This window comes from Trifolium pratense, linkage group LG5 (assembly GCF_020283565.1).
Source record: "Trifolium pratense cultivar HEN17-A07 linkage group LG5, ARS_RC_1.1, whole genome shotgun sequence".
Lineage (NCBI taxonomy): Eukaryota > Viridiplantae > Streptophyta > Magnoliopsida > Fabales > Fabaceae > Trifolium > Trifolium pratense.
The window spans coordinates 43,467,442-43,486,365 of NC_060063.1; the positions used below are offsets into that span (position 1 = coordinate 43,467,442).

General features: G+C 31.9%; 2 protein-coding genes and 1 long non-coding RNA gene across 3 annotated transcripts; all 3 read left to right on the forward strand.

Annotated features, from left to right (window-relative positions):
* Nucleotides 1-6,474: 6,474 nt before the first annotated feature.
* On the forward strand, nt 6,475-10,568 carry LOC123883075 (salicylate carboxymethyltransferase-like). Its single transcript, XM_045931770.1, has 4 exons — nt 6,475-6,705; nt 8,226-8,633; nt 8,943-9,197; nt 9,794-10,568. Exons 1-4 carry the CDS (start codon nt 6,634-6,636, stop codon nt 10,175-10,177), a joined length of 1,119 nt encoding a protein of 372 aa, XP_045787726.1. The 5' UTR covers nt 6,475-6,633; the 3' UTR covers nt 10,178-10,568.
* Nucleotides 10,569-12,516: 1,948 nt separating this feature from the next.
* On the forward strand, nt 12,517-16,794 carry LOC123883081. The gene is made up of 2 exons (XR_006800108.1): nt 12,517-13,136; nt 16,708-16,794. It is a non-coding gene; the product is annotated as an uncharacterized LOC123883081 (long non-coding RNA).
* LOC123883078 (serine/threonine protein phosphatase 2A 55 kDa regulatory subunit B beta isoform-like) lies at nt 13,174-16,198 on the forward strand. Its single transcript, XM_045931774.1, has 7 exons — nt 13,174-13,718; nt 14,007-14,201; nt 14,290-14,468; nt 15,005-15,102; nt 15,202-15,279; nt 15,364-15,434; nt 15,772-16,198. The coding sequence occupies exons 3-7, from the start codon at nt 14,457-14,459 to the stop codon at nt 16,011-16,013; spliced, it is 501 nt and encodes a 166-aa protein (XP_045787730.1). The 5' UTR covers nt 13,174-13,718; nt 14,007-14,201; nt 14,290-14,456; the 3' UTR covers nt 16,014-16,198.
* Nucleotides 16,795-18,924: the final 2,130 nt, after the last annotated feature.

The window sequence follows — 18,924 nt, forward strand, 5'->3', positions numbered from 1 at the left end:
TTCGTTATTGGAACCCAAGTTTCCAATGTTCACATACAATCATGAATGCATGTATGCATACACATATCAACCATATGATATTCTCTAGCTCGAAGCTACTCTTTTATGAATGCGGGAACACAAATCCTAACACATTCACTTAACATTGCAAATTAATGCCAAAACATAACATTGCTCACTTTAAGCTACAACTTATTGCATACACGTTTATCAATCATATAACGATTAACAATAAGCATTAACAGTATCAACATGTATCAACAATCATGTAAGGATACCCTTAAACCATGTTACAAGTGCCTAATCACACTTACAAACATCAACAAAAATTGCTGTTACAGAGGCCTTCGCTAAGCGAAGCCTCAGCGAGACATGGCGAACCTCACCAGGAAGTCACCTGCTCATGGCGAGCATTGGCGAGCTTCAACGAACTATTCGCTGAGCGAAGGCTTAGCGAGCCTACGCGAACCTCACCAGGGAATCACCTGCTCATGGCGAGCATTGGCGAGCAATGGCGAACATGTTCGCTACAGCGAACTCCTGGTCGCTTAGCGAACTATACAAGAAAAATATCTGTTCTTGAGTTTCAATAAGGCGGTTTAACATTGAATCAACTCAAAAATTCATTCAAACATGTTATAAATTCTTATAAACAGCTATTTCAAGCATATATGGTATCAAGGAACATTAATCATCCCTTCAAAACATCCAAATACCTCAAACAATCAAAATCATGCCAATTTCTTGGGTTTTAAGCAACTTTCATAAACTTTTTCAACATGATCCAAACACATACATATTTTTCATGAAATCAAGCTAGTGTTTAACACATACAAAGTGATGATGAAGAACATCACACTCACATACAAAAGCTTAATCAAAAGTCTAAAAGAAATTGAGTGGGAGAGTTCGGGAATGGAGACATAGACAATCTCCCCTCTCCTTGCCACTCAAGAATCATGAATTCTAATCTCTTACCTTAAGCAAAGATGATGATCCAAGCCTTTCCTCTCCTCTCTTGCTCGTGATTCTCCTAGCCAAAACCCTAGCTTAGCTTTGCTCTTGCTCTTACTCACTCAAAACTCAAAGAAATGAATTGTGATACTATTCATGTGTTTGACTTGCTACTTATACTACTTTCCATTGTCATGAACCAAGCCCAAATGGCTTAGGCCCATTGCCTCTCACGCCCATTAAGCCCAAAACAAAGGTTCTCGCGTCTAATAACTTACGTTCGGCTAAATAATTATTCGTCGCTCACTAAAATAATAAAAGCCAATTAATAAATAAAATAACATTTAATAAAATATACGAATACGAAAAATGGGTCGTTACAAAACTCCAGGTGAGCCAATTGAAACAATACTTGTTTCTGTTGATGAACACAAAATAAGCAACATAAATTCAAGTGAATGCATGGAAGAGATCACACCACAAAATTCCTTCGAATCTGATATAGATGAATTATATACTTCGCTTGAAGTAGATAAATCTTTTGAAATTGTTGCTTGTGAATGCGGTGTTTGTAATGTTTCTCATGAGATCAGTGCAGCCATTTTAGGTGAAGACATTTTGATGCCGACAACCACTTGTGCAGAAATTCAAACAAATTCAATAACTCTTGAAGTTGACACAAAATATGTGGATTTTAGTCTGAAGCAACTATTGCCCATAGCAGAAAAATTGGTGGTGGAGTCTCGGATTAAGCCACGCAACATGCAGTCGTCCTTCACCATTTATGCATCTCTTCCACCTATTTTACCTGACTCACCAGTTAACTGTGGATTTTGTGATTTCCATGCTTTTGTTAATGCAGGTTCACTATATGTGCTGGCTATTCCTCCTAAGCCACCGGATTTTGTACTATTATACAAGTTCACGTGCTATTTGCTTTTTCTTGTTTCATGTGTTCGTAGTGCAGAAAGGCCTCCACCAAAACCGCCGGACATGGACTTTCTAGTTGCTACAGCTTAGCTCCTCGGGTGTGTTCCTTCCTTTTCTCACTTTATGCTTATTGTTATACATTGCGGACAATGTCTGTTTTAAGTGTGGGGGGAACATTTATTTATTTTATTTTTATGTCAATTAAAAAATATAATAATAATAAAATAAAAATAAATTTAGCATGCATGCAATTTTTATGAGTAGTTACATGTTTTAGGACTAGAGCAATATAGCTGTAGGATTGGTGAAATTTTTGGAAATTCTCGTTTTCATGCTTGATATGATGATCTTTGCACCTTAATGTACAACTGCTGAAAAACTTGCAAACTTAGTAGTGGCTTGATAAATCTTTAAAATACACAGTCATCAGCTAAGTTGTCTAAGTATAGAATATGATAAAGAGGTATGATTAGGACTAAGTTTGGGGGAAAACTGGATTACTTGATTGTAGGATCATGGCTAGATTAAATGATGGGATACTACACAATAAAAAATTTAAAAAATAATAATAAAAATAGAATAAGTTTTTGTGTCCGAAACTGGAGGAACAATAATGAATATGTTGAGTTCCTGTGCCTAAAACTGGAGGAACAAATGCTGTGTAGGGTGCTCTATTCGGAGTAACAGGTTGGACTCATTACAAGTGAGATCCCGTCAGGTGAAAAGGTAGAGTAGCACCTAAAGCATAACTAAAATGAACTTAAGTAGTATCCCTGCGTATAAAAATCAAAAAGCCTGTGAGAACAAGAAAAGAATAGTTTCCCCTCAAGCTGAAATCTAAACTCGAACTCTAAGTTGTAGGAAAGAAAAGGTAGCTTAGTATCTTGACTGTGTAGTTTATGAGAAGGATCATGTCATGACTCTGGTTGACAGTAATAGGCAGTACACACATACACGCTTGATTATCATTGACGGTTGAAATACAGGAGTTATGCCAATCTTTGAAATACAATCCATGGTTTGAGCTTGAATCTTAGAATGTGTTGATTGCTTATGATGTTGTTTCATGCTTTGTTATCTCTTTAAAAAAAAAAAGTTTTACTTCAGTCTTTAAACTTGAGTTTTGCTCAGGAGAGCAAAAGAATAAGTGTGGGGGAATTTGATCAGTGCATTTTGGCACATATTTTATGGCTTTGTACTTTGACGTATTGGAAGCTTTTCTAGCCTAATATTAACTTTTTACCATGTTTCTAAACTTTGGGTCATAATTGAGCTCTAATGTATTTCTTTGATTAATTTTTGGATTTAATTGCATGTTGATCCTTCTCAGTCCGCAGGTCATAACTTGAGCTACGAGTATCGGATTGAGGTGTGCGAATATGCGTTGGAAAGACAAGAGAAAGAGCTACAACTTTCATGTTAAGGCCAGAACCCAGTTCGGAGCTCAAAGCAGTCAAATATTTACGTTTATGTTCCAGACTTTATGAAAATAATGTAATTTCGGGTCAAACTTATGTTTTTCGACCCGTAGCTTTTTAAGCCCGATTTTCTCTGAGTACTTAAGCAAAAACACAGCTAGGGTTTCAGGGACAATTGAGTATTCACGCAAAATAGAAAAGAAGGGCTGCTTTGCTCTCATGGAAGCCTAAAAACCCTAGGTTGATTCATTGGTATACGGGAACATCGTTCATGACTTCTTGAGGTTCAATTCTTAATAGTAATTCAGTTTATTTATTTACTGTCTTCTCTTATCAATTCATGCTCTTTATTTATTTATGAAACTCGAATATATAGTGATGCTTAATCTCTGTTTCGAGTTATATATTGCGAGACTTTTCGGATTGATTCATCGCTTGTATGACTAGTTCGAATAGGAATTGATATAGGTTTTTTTCGCGCTTAGCAAAAAAAGGTTGGTCGAACTTTGTCATGATACAAACCGTGTTCTAAGTGACGCTTGTTCACTACCCATGCTTAGTTGAACACATTCTTTGCTTAATCGAATGAATTCGTATAAAACTGCTTATCGCTTGTATAATCGGTCTTATAAACCAACCAAGGCATGAATATATAAACAATATTTTATGTGAACCGAGGATAGAATCATAACGAAGTTTTCCTAAAACCAATGGATTGATCGTCTTTTTATCAATTGAATTTCTAATACTCTTTCGATCTAAACAAACCCAAAACCCCCTTCTAATTGTATTATTCATTGTTCTTATTTTTACTAATTATTAAATTAGAGGTCCTTGTGAGACGACCAAGGTTAAGTACCTTGTTACTACTTTTCTTAATTAAAACTTATTTTGATCACGAAACGACAGTGATCACCCAACCTCAAATTGAAACAATCACTTCAAGAAAAATACCTTGCTTTGAAGTGTTTGGTGATAAGAATATCTGGGTTGGCCATGATCACCCTTGGTTACTCAACATGAAAAGATTGAAAGCGGAAAGTTTTTTAAAACCAATCCACCATCGATATTGTGCATCACGAGCTTAATAATTATATTTCTTTTGTCTCTAAACAGTAACTATAACTATGATTAATAATTTTACAAAAAATTAATATATATATATATATATATATATATATATATATATATATATATATATATATATATATTAATATTTATTATTTTATATAATAATTGTTTATGTATATAAAAGTTTGCACACCCTCTTATTCAGGATCTGTTTCCACCACTGAGGATTGTGACCCAAACTCAAATTGAAACAATAACTTCGAGAAAAATACCTTGCTTTGAAGTGTTTGGTGATAAGAATATCTGGGTTGGCCATGATCACCCTTGGTTACCCAACATGAAAAGATTGAAAGCGGAAAGTTTTTTAAAACCAACCCACCATCGATATTGTGCATCACGAGCTTAATAATTTTATTTCTTTTGTCTCTAAATATAGTAACTATCACTATGATTAATAATTTTACAAAAAATTAATATATATTTTAATATTTATTATTTTATATAATAATTGTTTATGTATATAAAAGTTTGCACACCCTCTTATTCAGGATCTGAATCCACCACTGAGGATTGTGACCCAACCTCAAATTAAAACAATCACTTCGAGAAAAATACCTTGCTTTGAAGTGTTTGGTGATAAGAATATTTGGGTTGGCCATGATCACCCTTGGTTACCCAACATGAAAAGATTGAAAGTTTCTTAAAACCAACATTAATATATATTTTAAGAATATTTGGGTTGGCCATGATCTGATATTGTGAAATACTTTTATTACGTATACCCAAATTACCCAACATTATCTTCTTTATGGATTGTAAACAGAACAAATAAGGTGTGGTCCATTAATTGATATGGAGTATTTCACATTGCCATTTGCCAGCAATGATAGTAGGGATGCCTAACAAATAAGGGGTACTATCCTCAGCAGTGTTCGGGTTCGTACTAAAAATTGCAAAACAAATAAAAACCGTAATTATTTAATTTGGACCAAATTCCGACTATCTATATCTTCGGTTTGTCCGGGTGGTGGACAGTACGGGTCGGTTATTACGGGTTAGATTAAAACTTTGTTTACATCTAAAACTCCATTATTCAAAAAATATCAATTTTCAAACAGTTCGATATATATCTTTTACACAATGTGACAAAGGATAGAAGAATTAAATGAAAAAACAAAGAGGATGAAAAGCAGTTACTTTATTTCAAATTTGTAGATCTAAAGACAATAATAGATCAAGTAGAAGAAAAATATAAATATATAGTTCGCATCTCATTCATCAATATATTATAACCTTTTAAAATATTACATTTTACTCCTATATCGAAGGTGGATAAAAACAAAAAAACGAAGAGTACTACGAGATTTACTTTTATTCGACATTTAGAGTGTCTTGGACGAACTAATATAATTTTTTATTTTATTTTTTTGTTACAAAAAGAGGGCAGAGCCTAAAAAAGAAACTAGAACACTACGCGAACACTCCGAGGCATGCAGGCGCCGGATACATCATAAAAAATGAGACTTTGGAGTTCTCTAGGAGGACTCTCTAGAACATGCAAATCAAAAAATTCAAAGTTAGACTGAAATTAGTTAACCATCAGCTGATCTATTAACTTCTCGCCATGTATGGTTAAACTGAATATGTCAATTCATGTTCTTGAGATCACGAATACGCTTGATCAAAGTAGGAATATTTCCGTTAACGTTGCAGTTTCATGTTATCATGTCGACCAACATCATCGAATCACTTTCTACTTGAAGATGGGTAATTCCTTGCCTACGAGCTAAATTCATTCCGATGTACATGTCCCACATCTCAGCATGGAGCGCATCGCATGAGCCAATTTTACGCGCAAAACTGCTCAAACAATTACCATAGCTATCTCGAAGGAGACCGCCATACCCTCTAATATAAAATTTAACGATCATATAAATATTATTCTTTTTATATTTTGTTTTTTGTTTACAATGTTGGCAATGAGGATCGAACATAAGACCTCCTGCATACTACTCAAAGCCCTCACCACTAAACCAAACATAGTGGCTTTCTTTCTATATTTTTATAATTATTAATAATTCTTTCATTAATAATTTGTAAATCAAATTTCACTTGTCTCTATTATTTTAAGTAGTTAATCAAACTTTTTATTAATTCTACACGTCAATATATATATACACACACACACACCCTCGAACATAAGACCTGTTATTACTTATTAAACACAGAGGATTGAGAAAGGGGGAAATAAAACGTGAGAATGAACTTGGGGCAGGTGCACATGAATGGAGGTGATGGAGAAACAAGTTATGCAAACAACTCATTTTTGCAGGTATATATATGTACATAAAAAGACATGTTGAGTAATTGTGATATCACTCATGTGAGATTGTTTTACACCTTCTCTTTTAATTAGTAAGAGATCCGTGCGAGTTACGCCTATATTTTTGGAGTTAACTAGTATGATTTATTTAATATATATTATAACTATTTTGAAATTGTTATAGGTTCTATAAATCAATAACTTTATCCATGTAAGATTTATTTAGTATATGATAGTTTGAGATTGTTATGAGTTTCATGAATCAGGAGCATAATTTGTCTCATGTATGATTTATTTAATATATATGATTGTTATTTTTAGATTGTTATGAGTTCTATGAATGAGTAGCATAATTTGTCCCATGTAAGTTACACTACCACTATCGTATTTTATCCCGCATAGAAAAATGCTAAACAGTGCCCCGGACACTGGTTAAACTTTTAAAAATAGAAATTATGCCATGAAATGCGTGCATTCAATATAAAGTATCAAAAGTTATCTTTTCAATATTAATTTTATTTTTTATTTCCTTTCTTTGTATGCTTAACAAGTGCCCCGAGGACACTCTTTAGCATGACCCTTACTAATATAGTAATTTTAACATACAAACAAATATGCAAATTACACTACAAATTATTTAATATGCATTAAAAGTATAAATAGGTGCTTATAAAAATGATTTGGTTTATTTAAGGACAGACTCGCACTTGGGCGATAGTATCTGTTTGAGAAAAATAATTGAGTGGACATGGGCACGAAAGAAATAAAGTTTGATTTTTTTGATTGCACGAAGGCAAAAATTTGATTTGATGAGTTCAATTTTTTTATAGTTTTTTTATGTTAAAAAAAGAAGGATATTTTTATGATTGAAAAATAAATTAAAAGGTCGGGGGTGCAGAATAAATAACAGGGGGTGTAAAAAAGTTAAAAATAGCAAAAGATGTTCATAAAATTTACAGAACAACAACACTGTATTTTTAAGAAGATATCTATTATGGAAAAAAAAAAAAAAAAAAAAAAAAAACTAAGTGGGAAACATGGCCACAAAGTTGAAACTAAGTGGGAAACACGGCCACAAAATATTAGAGAGCAATATTCAAATAATAATAAAAAAGCTTGAATAATCACTACAAGAAAAAACCAAGATCAATGGTAAAGGAATTTATTTACTACAAGAAAAATTGATACTTAAAAATAATTACTAATATATTAATATTTATATAATACTCCCATCCCATATACATAGGAACTACTAGAAACTAAGATCAATGGTATGTTTGATTTTGAAGACAAAGAAATTAAGAGGGAAGAAAAATACCTAAAGAGGGAAGAAACACAAATATGAAAACATAAATTCTAATGTAACTTTTTGTAAAAAAATAAAATAAAAATTTTAATGGAACTTTATTATATTGGGTTTCTTTAATTTCCTTAGAGATACTAATTAGCATTTTCCATTTATAAAATAGATTTGTAATTTTTAATGTCTTGCAAATGTGATAATTATTTTTATTTTTATGTTCTTGTAGGAAAAGGTAATTTCTTTGACAAAGTCTATAAGAGAGGAAGCCATAACTAGCCTCTTCTCCGAGACACTTCCTAGAAGCATTGCAATTGCTGATTTAGGTTGTTCTTGTGGGCCAAATACTTTGTCTGTGCTATCGGAAATTATCATCTTTGTCGAGAAGTTTTGCCAAGAATTGAATTGCTCATCTACCGAATACAAGATTTTTTTTAATGATCTTTCGGGGAATGACTTCAACAGCGTGTTTAAGTCACTTGACAATTTTAAAGTGAAACTACTTGATGAAATTATCAAAACTGAAATGGGTCCTTGCTACTTCTTTGGAGTTCCCGGTTCTTTTTATGGTAGAATCTTTCCTGGTCGAAGTCTAGATTTCGTGCATTCCTCATATAGTCTTCATTGGCTATCAAAGGTTTATATTATTGAAAATGCATTGAATATCTTCAAGTTTTTTATTTTTTTTACTAAATGTTTTAAAGTTTTAGATTTTTTTTTTATTTCCTCTTTTGTTTCCTTAGCAACCCTTAAATCTATACTCTTTTCGTCCCAAAATATAAAGGAAAATTTGTCAAACAAAATTGATGTATTTAATCTAAATTTTTAACCAAATACATCAATTTTTTTTGACCAATTTTCCCTTATATTTTGGGACGGAGGAAGTATATTCGAGCATATAAATATATGTAAACATGTGTTTTTGTTTGTTATGTTGAATTGTTAGGTTCCCGAGGGTCTAGATAACAAGGGACACATTTACATTAGTAACACAAGTCCCTCAAATGTTGTCAAAGCATACTACAAGCAATTTCAAAAAGACTTATCAATTTTTCTCAAGTGTCGCGCAGAGGAGCTAGTTGAAGGGGGTCGAATGGTACTAACGATCATGGGAAGAAGAAATAACGATCCATGTGACACGGAATATTTATGCGACGATTGGGAGGTTTTGGCTACTGCTCTAAATGATATGGTATTACAGGTATGTAGCTAGATAGATATCATATTATAAATGAAAGTAAAAAAAATAATCATCCAATAAATAATAAAAAATATATATTATTTCATAAATACGCACTTTTCTATTTATTGTACTAATTCGCCTTTTGTAATACTTTTCATCGTGTAACATATAAAAATGAGTGCTTAAAATTAGGCATAACAACATAATCTACTGAATTCACCTATTGCGTGTGGGTGCGGGTTGGGAAGAGAAACATGATCCCCATTAGGGTCAAGACGGGGACTCAAATTTCATTCCAGATATAATTAAAACAGCTGTTGGTGCTTATTTTTTGTGGAGTTCGGAGTGTGATAGACAAAATCCACCTCCACTCCTCCCCGTTGCCATACCTATTTTAAGGGAAACGGGTGAGAAATTAATGATCCTTATAAATTTGCACGCTATTAAAAAAAACTCCAATTGTTGTCATAATTAATGTTTGGTTTGTTTTGTTTAAAAGATTATAATTATAATAAAAGTGATAGTCTAATAAAATAATTTATAGATTATTTTAGAGATTTATGAAGTAGAGAAGTTGATTTGTGCTTGTCTAATATGAATATTGTATGCTACAGGGGTTTATAAAGGAAGATCAAGTAAATAATTTTAACATTCCTCATTATTATCCATCTCCATATGAAGTTGAATTGGAAGTTCTCAATGAAGGATCATTTGTCATCAATCGCATAGAGTTGTTTGAAACAGATTTAAGTGCTTCTAGTGATAAAAGTGATTTTGATAGTGAATCTAAAATGTCTCGATTATTTCTTTGTGACAAGATTGGATATAATTTCGCACGTTGCATGAGAGCTTTTGTTGAACCTTTGCTAGTTAGCCACTTTGGTGAAGCTATCATTGAAGACATTTTTAATCGTTACTTGGAAATTTTGATTGATCAAAAACCCAAGGAGAGAAAGAATTATGTTAATGTTACCATATCATTGACAAGAAAGCGATAGTATAAGCGGATGTGGAATGCCTACAATAAATGCAGCTACTCACGGTTAATAAAAGATGCAAAATGATAATTAGTGTTGAGAATAATTTTTTAATATCTTTATGATTTATGATTTATATTTATGTTTAGAATATTTATTATTTAGATTAGTTTGTTATTTAAAGATATTATTTGGGAAAAAATAAAAATCTCATAAGAGGATTTGATTTTTTTTTTTTTATTTGAATTTTCTACTATCCAATTTGGGCTCTGTCTACGGCACGCGAGTTAAATTCAACGGCCAGATTAAATCAAGGAAGATCTGTAGGTTGTTGTACTGTGGTATTGAACTTAAACAACTAGTTGATTATAATAAAATTATTATTAAGTTGGCCGAAATCAAAGTGGTACAATCTGGATTTTTAATGTATATGAAGGGTGTTTTTTTTTTTTTTTTTTTTTATAACATTAATCTCCTCAATCTTCTTCTAAACTCACAAATTAAACCACCAAATTACTACCATCTGTTTATTTATTCGGAATCCGATCATCAATTTTTTTTTATTTGTTTGTTAGTCCAATTAGGTGATATTGAACGGTCGGATTGATTAAATTTTAAATCTCTAATCAAAATCGGTAGTTTCGATTAAAGTTCATGACTCTTTCATTAAAAATAAGTTTCTGATGTGACTGTTACTACAATCTGTCTATCCATTCAGAGTCCGATCATATAAATTATATTTTTTCATTTGTTTGTTTGTCCAATTATGTGATATTTAACGGTCGGATTGATTAAATTTGAAATTTTCGATCAAAATCGTTAGTTTTGGTCAAAGTTGACGACCCTTTCATTAAAACTAGTTTTTCGGTGAGACTGTTATTACAATCTGTCTATCCATTCGGAGTCCGATCATCAAAATTTTTGTTTTCATTCGTTTGTGAGTTCAATTAAGTGATATTGAACTGTCCAATACAAGATTTTTTTTAATGATCTTTCAGGGAATGACTTCAACAGTGTGTTTAAGTCACTTGACAATTTTAAAGTGAAACTACTTGATGAAATTATCAAAACTGAAATGGGTCCTTGCTACTTCTTTGGAGTTCCCGGTTCTTTTTATGGTAGAATTTTTCCTGATCGAAGTCTAGATTTTGTGATTCCTCATATAGTCTTCATTGGCCATCAAAGGTTTATATTATTGAAAATGCATTGAATAACTTCAAGTTTTTATTTTTTTTTTACTAAATGTTTAAAGTTTTAGAATTTTTTCACAAATTTTTTTTATTTCCTCTTTTGTTTCCTTAACAACCCTTAAATCTATACTCTCTTCGTCCCAAAATATAAGGGAAAATTTGTCAACCAAAATTGATGTATTTAATCCAAATTTTTAACCAAATATATCAACTTTCTTTGACCAATTTTCCCTTATATTTTGGGACGGAGGAAGTATATTCGAGCATATAAATATATGTATACTACTAGAAAATTCTCTTTTAGAGACCGATTTAGAGACCGAAATAATTCGGTCGCTATAGAGACCGAATTAGAGACCAAATTTCGAGTTTCTAAGTTTAAAAAAAAAACGGTCGCTAAATCGGTCGCTAAGTAATTATAGAGACCGAATTAGAGACCGATTATTAGCGACCAATATTTCGGTCGCTGTTAGAGACCGAACTAGAGACCAAAAGTTTTAGCTTCAAAGTAAAAAAAAATCAGTCGCTAAATCGGTCGCTAAGGGATTTTAGAGACCGAATTGGAGACCGATTATTATGAGCGACAGTAGTTCCGACACAAACTATTTTTTTTTTGCCAAATCACCCAGAAGTTTATTTAATTTAATACTAATAATAAGAATTATTAAATTAAATTAATAGTAGTATTATTTTATAGAACAAAATATTATTATCATTATTATTATTATTAAACTTTTTTTTTAGACCGATTATTATTAAACTTAAAAAAAATTGCAACACCCAGAATTGATATATTCCATCACTCTCAAAACTAAACTAATTGACTCAGAGCTTATAAAAAAAAAAAAAACTAATTGACACAGAGAAACTAAAACTTTAGCTTTGAGTGTGGCGTCCTTGCTTCGAGTTCGGGAAGATGACGAAGAAACGAAACCCTTCGAGTTTGATTTTGTCGTTCACCACCAAATTCCTCTACGTTGGTTACTTCAAATCCTCAAATCCCTATGACTGTTGCTTCAAATCTCATTCACTGTATGGTTAATCGCGGAAAATTGATTTGAAGTTTCATAGATTGAAGCTCATGTGCACTTTAATCGTTCCACCTCCCATTGCGAAGAACAATCGATGGCTCAAACAAACTGTTCTGACCCTAGCTTCAGATCCAAACCCTAGAATGTAAGTTTCCTTTTCTTCATCTCCGACCTTTTGATTTGATATTTGTCTAGCTTTAATTTTTCAGTTTATAATCGATGATCTTAGTAAGATATCTTGTTTTATGGGTGAATGAGTGATCAAAGAGTACAATATTTGATTTCACTTTGAAATGGTTCTATCTATGGTATGTGTTAATTGTTGAAATTTGGTAAGAAATTTGAATCATGGTTCTAGGGTTTTAATTTTGAGGATAGAAGGTATGTTTCTGAAGAGATAATTTAGTATTGGTTTCTATAATTTTGTTACATTTAGATGCATATGCAGATAGATGTTATGCTCTAAAATGATGATCTCAATTTTAAGTGTCGTTGAAGAAGTAATGAGCTTAATGTGAGACCAATTGTAATTGGTTTGGGAGCATTTGAATTCCACACCTGTAAAGAAAATGGGGAAATTTGCAGCATTTTTGGGGATTTGAGAATGATTTATGCATGATATTTTAGACTGGTTTATGCTTATTTTAGGGACTGGTTTCTGCAGGTATTGGGCTGGTTTTGGTGTCTGTTTTGGATCATCAATTACTGATACATAGGTGTCTATTTTGATGATGTAATTGGAATTAGTATTTTAATGTGGTGAATGAAATTTAAGGCACAATTTGATGGTAACTTGCTGTACTTGTCTGTGTGGGCAGTGAATAGGTTTCTGGAACACTGGCTTCTTTTTGTAACTAATTAACTTGTGAAGACTTGAAATCTGATGTAGCTAAATAAGCATTGACCTGTTGTAGAGGATGTAACTGTTTTGTTATCCTTCAAGTAGATTTCACATTTTTACTTGAGCTTTGTTGTTGCATTTAACATCATTTATGTGCTTCAGCTTTGGATCGAATTGCCATAGAAGTTTATTTTCTCCTGAGTTTGTTATCCTTCTATATGCTTATTAGTTACTTATTTTTGTACGGTTTGATTTTTCTTTTTATACTGCTCGGTATTCACACACTGTCTAAAAGGATGTGCTTAAGTTGTATCAAGGTTTCATGATGTTCGAAAGTTATGCCTACAAGTGTTTATGCTTATGGAAAAGTTACTTGAACTTCAGGATTTGCAATTGGTCTAGATTGCTCAATGCTCATGAAGAACCACATAGCGCATGCAGCTGTGTCAACATCGTCGAAGCGTCAACATCTTATCATTCAATTCCATCACAAAATTCTGGTAAATTTTTTAGTCATGCTTAGTTAAAACATGCACTGAACAATTTTTTTTTGTATTTTTTAGTCATGCTTTGTCTATTTTTGGAATAAGTATTATGCCACCTCTTATTTTTGCTATGATGGCTAGTTCAAGTGAGATAGTAATAGGACCTTTAATTGTGGATTCATTGCTACTTTCATCAAATGATTCAGTCATTGAAAGATCCTATAAATGATCCTATCGATTATACTCCACTTCTACTTATATTAGTATATGTAGAGTCCTTGACTGTAGATAATGTTATTGCAGAGGTTATAACATCAGCAGAATTTCACCCAACACATTGTAATACACTGCATATAGCATTAAAGGGCTCAATTCGTCTTGTTGACTTGCGATAGTCAGCGTTATGCCACTCACATGCCATACTGTAAGATCATCCTTTGCTGATGTTTTCAATTTATGTTCTCTATAAAGGATACGGCTCCTCTAAATGAGCAAACTGTAAGATCATCCTTCGCTGATGTTTTTAATTTAACCCTACCGAAAAAAAAATACAATTTTCGAATGCTGATCACATGCATTTATGTAGTTTCTTATGCTTGGTAGACTCAGACAATTACTTCCTGTACATATTTGAGGATGAGGAGGCCCCGGGGTCTAGATCATTTTTCACTGAGATTATTGCTTCTATCTCAGATATAAATCTCAGATATAAAATTTGCGAAGGAGGGAAGATATATACTCAGTCGTGATTACATGTCTCTGAAGGTTTGAAAGCTTTTTTATTCCAAAATCCATGTTTCTGTTGTCAAGATTTTCTTAGTATTTTGGATGGAGGTACTTTTAATTTATTGAATTAAATTAAATTCAATGTGTGACTCGTGGATTTATTGAAAATTTGGTATTTTGATTAAATTCATTGATGATGGTGGTTGAATCCAATGAACAAACATCTCTCTATTCATTTATATTTAACTTACAACTAAGATTTGTTTGGATTGGCTTATGTGTTTTCAACCTATTTCCTTAAGCTCTCCATGATAGCTTATGAAAACAATTTGACTTAACTTTTGTTATAGGAATAGCTTATACATTACTATGATAAGCGCTTAGTTAAACTGTTTATTCAAACAAGAACTATACGTTTATTGGACTTTTAAGTTGTTGGACAGGCAAGCAAGCATTGCCATTATGTTTTCCCTATGAATTTGGATTCTGGCCCAGTTTCTACATTCCGTGTTCACGAGTATTTAAGGCCAAAGGTTAATATATAATAACTTTTTTTAATTTTTTTTTATGTGCAGCTATGTGATTTATACGAAAACGATTCAATTTTTTATAAGTTTGAGTGTTGTTTGAGTGGTGATGGTGATGGATCGCGAGTTTCAACCGGTTCTTACAGGTTTGATTCAACTTCATCTTGCTGTTTTGTTTTTTTTAAAATCTTTGAACCTTCGTCATAACAGCATAACACATACGTTTTTGTTTCATTTGATGCCAGCAATCTATTCCGCGTGTTTGGTTGTGCCCCGGGAAGTACAGAGGCTACATCTTTGGAAGCGAGTAAAAATCCAATGAGGTAATTTAATACCGGAAATTCCCAACACAAATTGTTGTTTAGTTGTCGTTGTAGCATTTATATGATCTTTTTTCTTTTCCTCAGACGACAAGTTCCAACACCGTCAAGGCCTTGTAGATCACTCGGAAACAGTTTAACAAGAGTTGTAAGACGCGGTTAGTTTTTTTGTTTTTTCCTTTCTATTTAACCACCTTGTCATAGTCTTGAGTATTCATAATGTGTTGTTAGGGATTTAGGTCATGTTTGGATTGACTTATTATCTACTGACATAAGCACTTATAAGACTATTTGAAAAAGCTTGTTGAAATAGCTTATGACATGTCCATTAAGTTGTTTCAGCTTATTTTTATTAGCTCTCCAAGACCGTTTTAGCTTATATATAAACAAGATTTTGTTATAGAAATAGCTTATACACAAGCACTTAATTAAGTTGTTTATCCAAACAAGAAGTATAATAACAAATACTTCTAATATTTTCTTAATCTTAAACAGGAGCTGAGATCACCGGTGTTGACGCAAATGGAAATTCTTTTGATTTTACAACAAAGTTGCTACACTTAGCATGGCATCCAAGTGAAAATTCAATTGCTTGTGTTGCTGCAAATAGCTTATACATGTACCATGCACGAAGAAAAATAGTTGGAAGACTTATATATATTTGCTTGGTTAACCTATTTTTTGAGGTTACTATGAAGAAGGATTCTTTTCCCTTCTTACCAAATACCAACCATTAAGTTGGAGGCTACACTAACTCACATACAAACACTACAAAGTGCCCTCAAAATATATTGTACTAGTAGTGATAACTTAGTCTTGATTATGTTTTGGATCAATTATGTATTTTTTTTGTAAGTATTTGGTAATACTTAAATATAAATATATTATGTTCATATTGTTGTGTGTATGTTTAATTGTTTGGTGTGTATGAAATAGCTTTAGAGATATTAAATTAGATTTTAAAAAATTGCTTTCATGTGATTGCAAATTGATAATATTAATAATAATAAAAAAAAATCATTACACAGCGTCGCATAATCGGTCGCAAAATTAGTCGCAACGAACAGAGTACATAATTTCAAATCGGTCACTAAATCAGTGGCTAATATCAGTCACTAAAGCAGTCACTATAGCGTCGTACATTTCGTCGCAACAAGCGACGCAAATTAGTCTCTAAGCCAGTCTCTAAGTTCGGTCACTATTTCAGTCTCTAAAATCGGTCGCTAATTGGTCGCTAAATTTCGGTCGCTAGCTTGGTCACAACGAAGTAGCGACCAGGGTCATTGATGCTGATTTTAGTTGGTCGCTAAATTGGTCGTTAACGGATTTAGAGACCGATTTTGATGAAAATCGGTCTCTAAATCGGTCGGTAAAAGTGAAATTTCTAGTAGTGGTAAACATGTGTTTTTGTTTGTTATGTTGAATTATTAGGTTCCCGAGGGTCTAGATAACAAGGGACACATTTACATTAGTAACACAAGTCCCTCAAATGTTGTCAAAGCATACTACAAGCAATTTCAAAAGACTTATCAATTTTTCTCAAGTGTCGCGCAAAGGAACTAGTTGAAGGGGGTCGAATGGTACTAACGATCATGGGAAGACGAAATAACGATCCATGTGACACTGAATATTTATGCTAGGATTGGGAGGTTTTGGCTACTGCTCTAAATGATATGGTAATACAGGTATGTAGCTAGATAGATATCATATTTCATTCCAAATATAATTATTTTTTGTGGAGTTAGGTGTGTGGTAGACAAAATCCACCTCCACTCCTCCCCGTTGCCATACCTATTTTGAGGGAAACGGGTGAGAAATTAACGATCCTTATAAATTTGCACGCTATTAAAAAAAAACTACAATTGTTGTCCTAATTAATGTTTGGTTTGATTTGTTTAAAAGATTATAATTATAATAAAAGTGATAGTCTAATAAAATAATATATAGATTATTTTAGAGATTTATGAAGTAGAGATGTTGATTTGTGCTTGTCTAATATGAATATTGTATGCTACAGGGGTTTATAAAGGAAGATCAAGTAAATAATTTTAACATTCCTCATTATTATCCATCTCCATATGAAGTTGAATTGGAAGTTCTCAATGAAGGATCATTTGTCATCAATCGCATAGAGTTGTTTGAAACAGATTTAAGTGCTTCTAGTGATAAAAGTGATTTTGATAGTGAATCTAAAATGTCTCGATTATTACTTTGTGACAAGATTGGATATAATTTCGCACGTTGCATGAGAGCTTTTGTTGAACCTAGTTAGCCACTTTGGTGAAACTATCATTGAAGACATTTTTAATCGTTAATTGGAAATTTTGATTGATCAAAAACCCAAGGAGAGAAAGAATTCTGTTAATGTTACCATATCATTGACAAGAAAGGGATAGTATAAGCGGACGTGGATTGCCTACAATCAATGCAGCTACTCACGGTTAATAAAAGATGGAAAATGATAATTAGTGTTGAGAATAATTTTTAGGTGAATTCTTCGGTACACGTATTATGTGGACGTGTACCGGTACACTGCTGAGGTGGCAAGCATTTAATGCATATTTTATTTTTTTATTAATTTTTCTATTTTAAACATTACTTTTTAATATTTGCAAATGCATCCTTCACATTAATATAATCATCAATCATGTTCCACAATAAATCAAAGCATATCAAATCTTTCAACCTAGTTTTTTTTTTTTTAACAAGATTTAAATATTTTAATCCTTCAATATTTTCACCGTTTGATTAATTCATGGGTCATATAAAATGTGTATCCTTTATGTATCCTTGGATTTTTTTTTAATAATTTTTTAATATTATTAGTTTATAAAGTTTAATATTTATTTAACATTTTTTTTTGTTTACATATTTATTTATCGTTTAACCATATATTTACTTTTTTTACAAAAAAAAAAATATATAATTTTTAATATGTGTATATATTTTATTGTAATATTATTAATTTTTAGTGGTTCGTAATATTTTATAGGGTTAAATAAGTTTTTAGCCTCTGCAAAATTATTAAATTTAATTTTTCATCTTCATAATAAAATATCATATTTTTATCCTTACTAAATTTTTATGCATGCAATTATAGTGATGTTAAGTTGATGTGTATTTATGATTATTTTGCAAATATAGAACATTATAAGAAGTTTGTCCAAAAATAAGGAGCTCAAAATTTGATTTTTAGGTCAAAATATTTGTTACCTTTATCTTGATATTTTGATATAGAAAATTCATATTTAATTCATACTCGTTTTGAAAAATTTGAGTTAAAATTGATTTTGGATTTATGGTGAAGGTATAAAGATGATGATGAATCTTCTAAATGTTTTTTACTACCATCTGTTTATTCATTCGAAGTCCGATCATCAATTTTTTTTTATTTGTTTGTTAGTCCAATTAGGTGATATTGAACGGTCGGATTGATTAAATTTTAAATCTTTAATCAAAATTGATAGTTTCGGTTAAAATTCATGACTCTTTCATTAAAAATAAGTTTCTGATGTGACTGTTACTACAATCTGTCTATCCATTCGGAGTCCGATCATAAAAATTATTTTTTTCATTTGTTTGTTAGTCCAATTAGGTGATATTTAACAGTCGGGTTGATTAAATTTGAAATCTCCGATCAAAATCGGT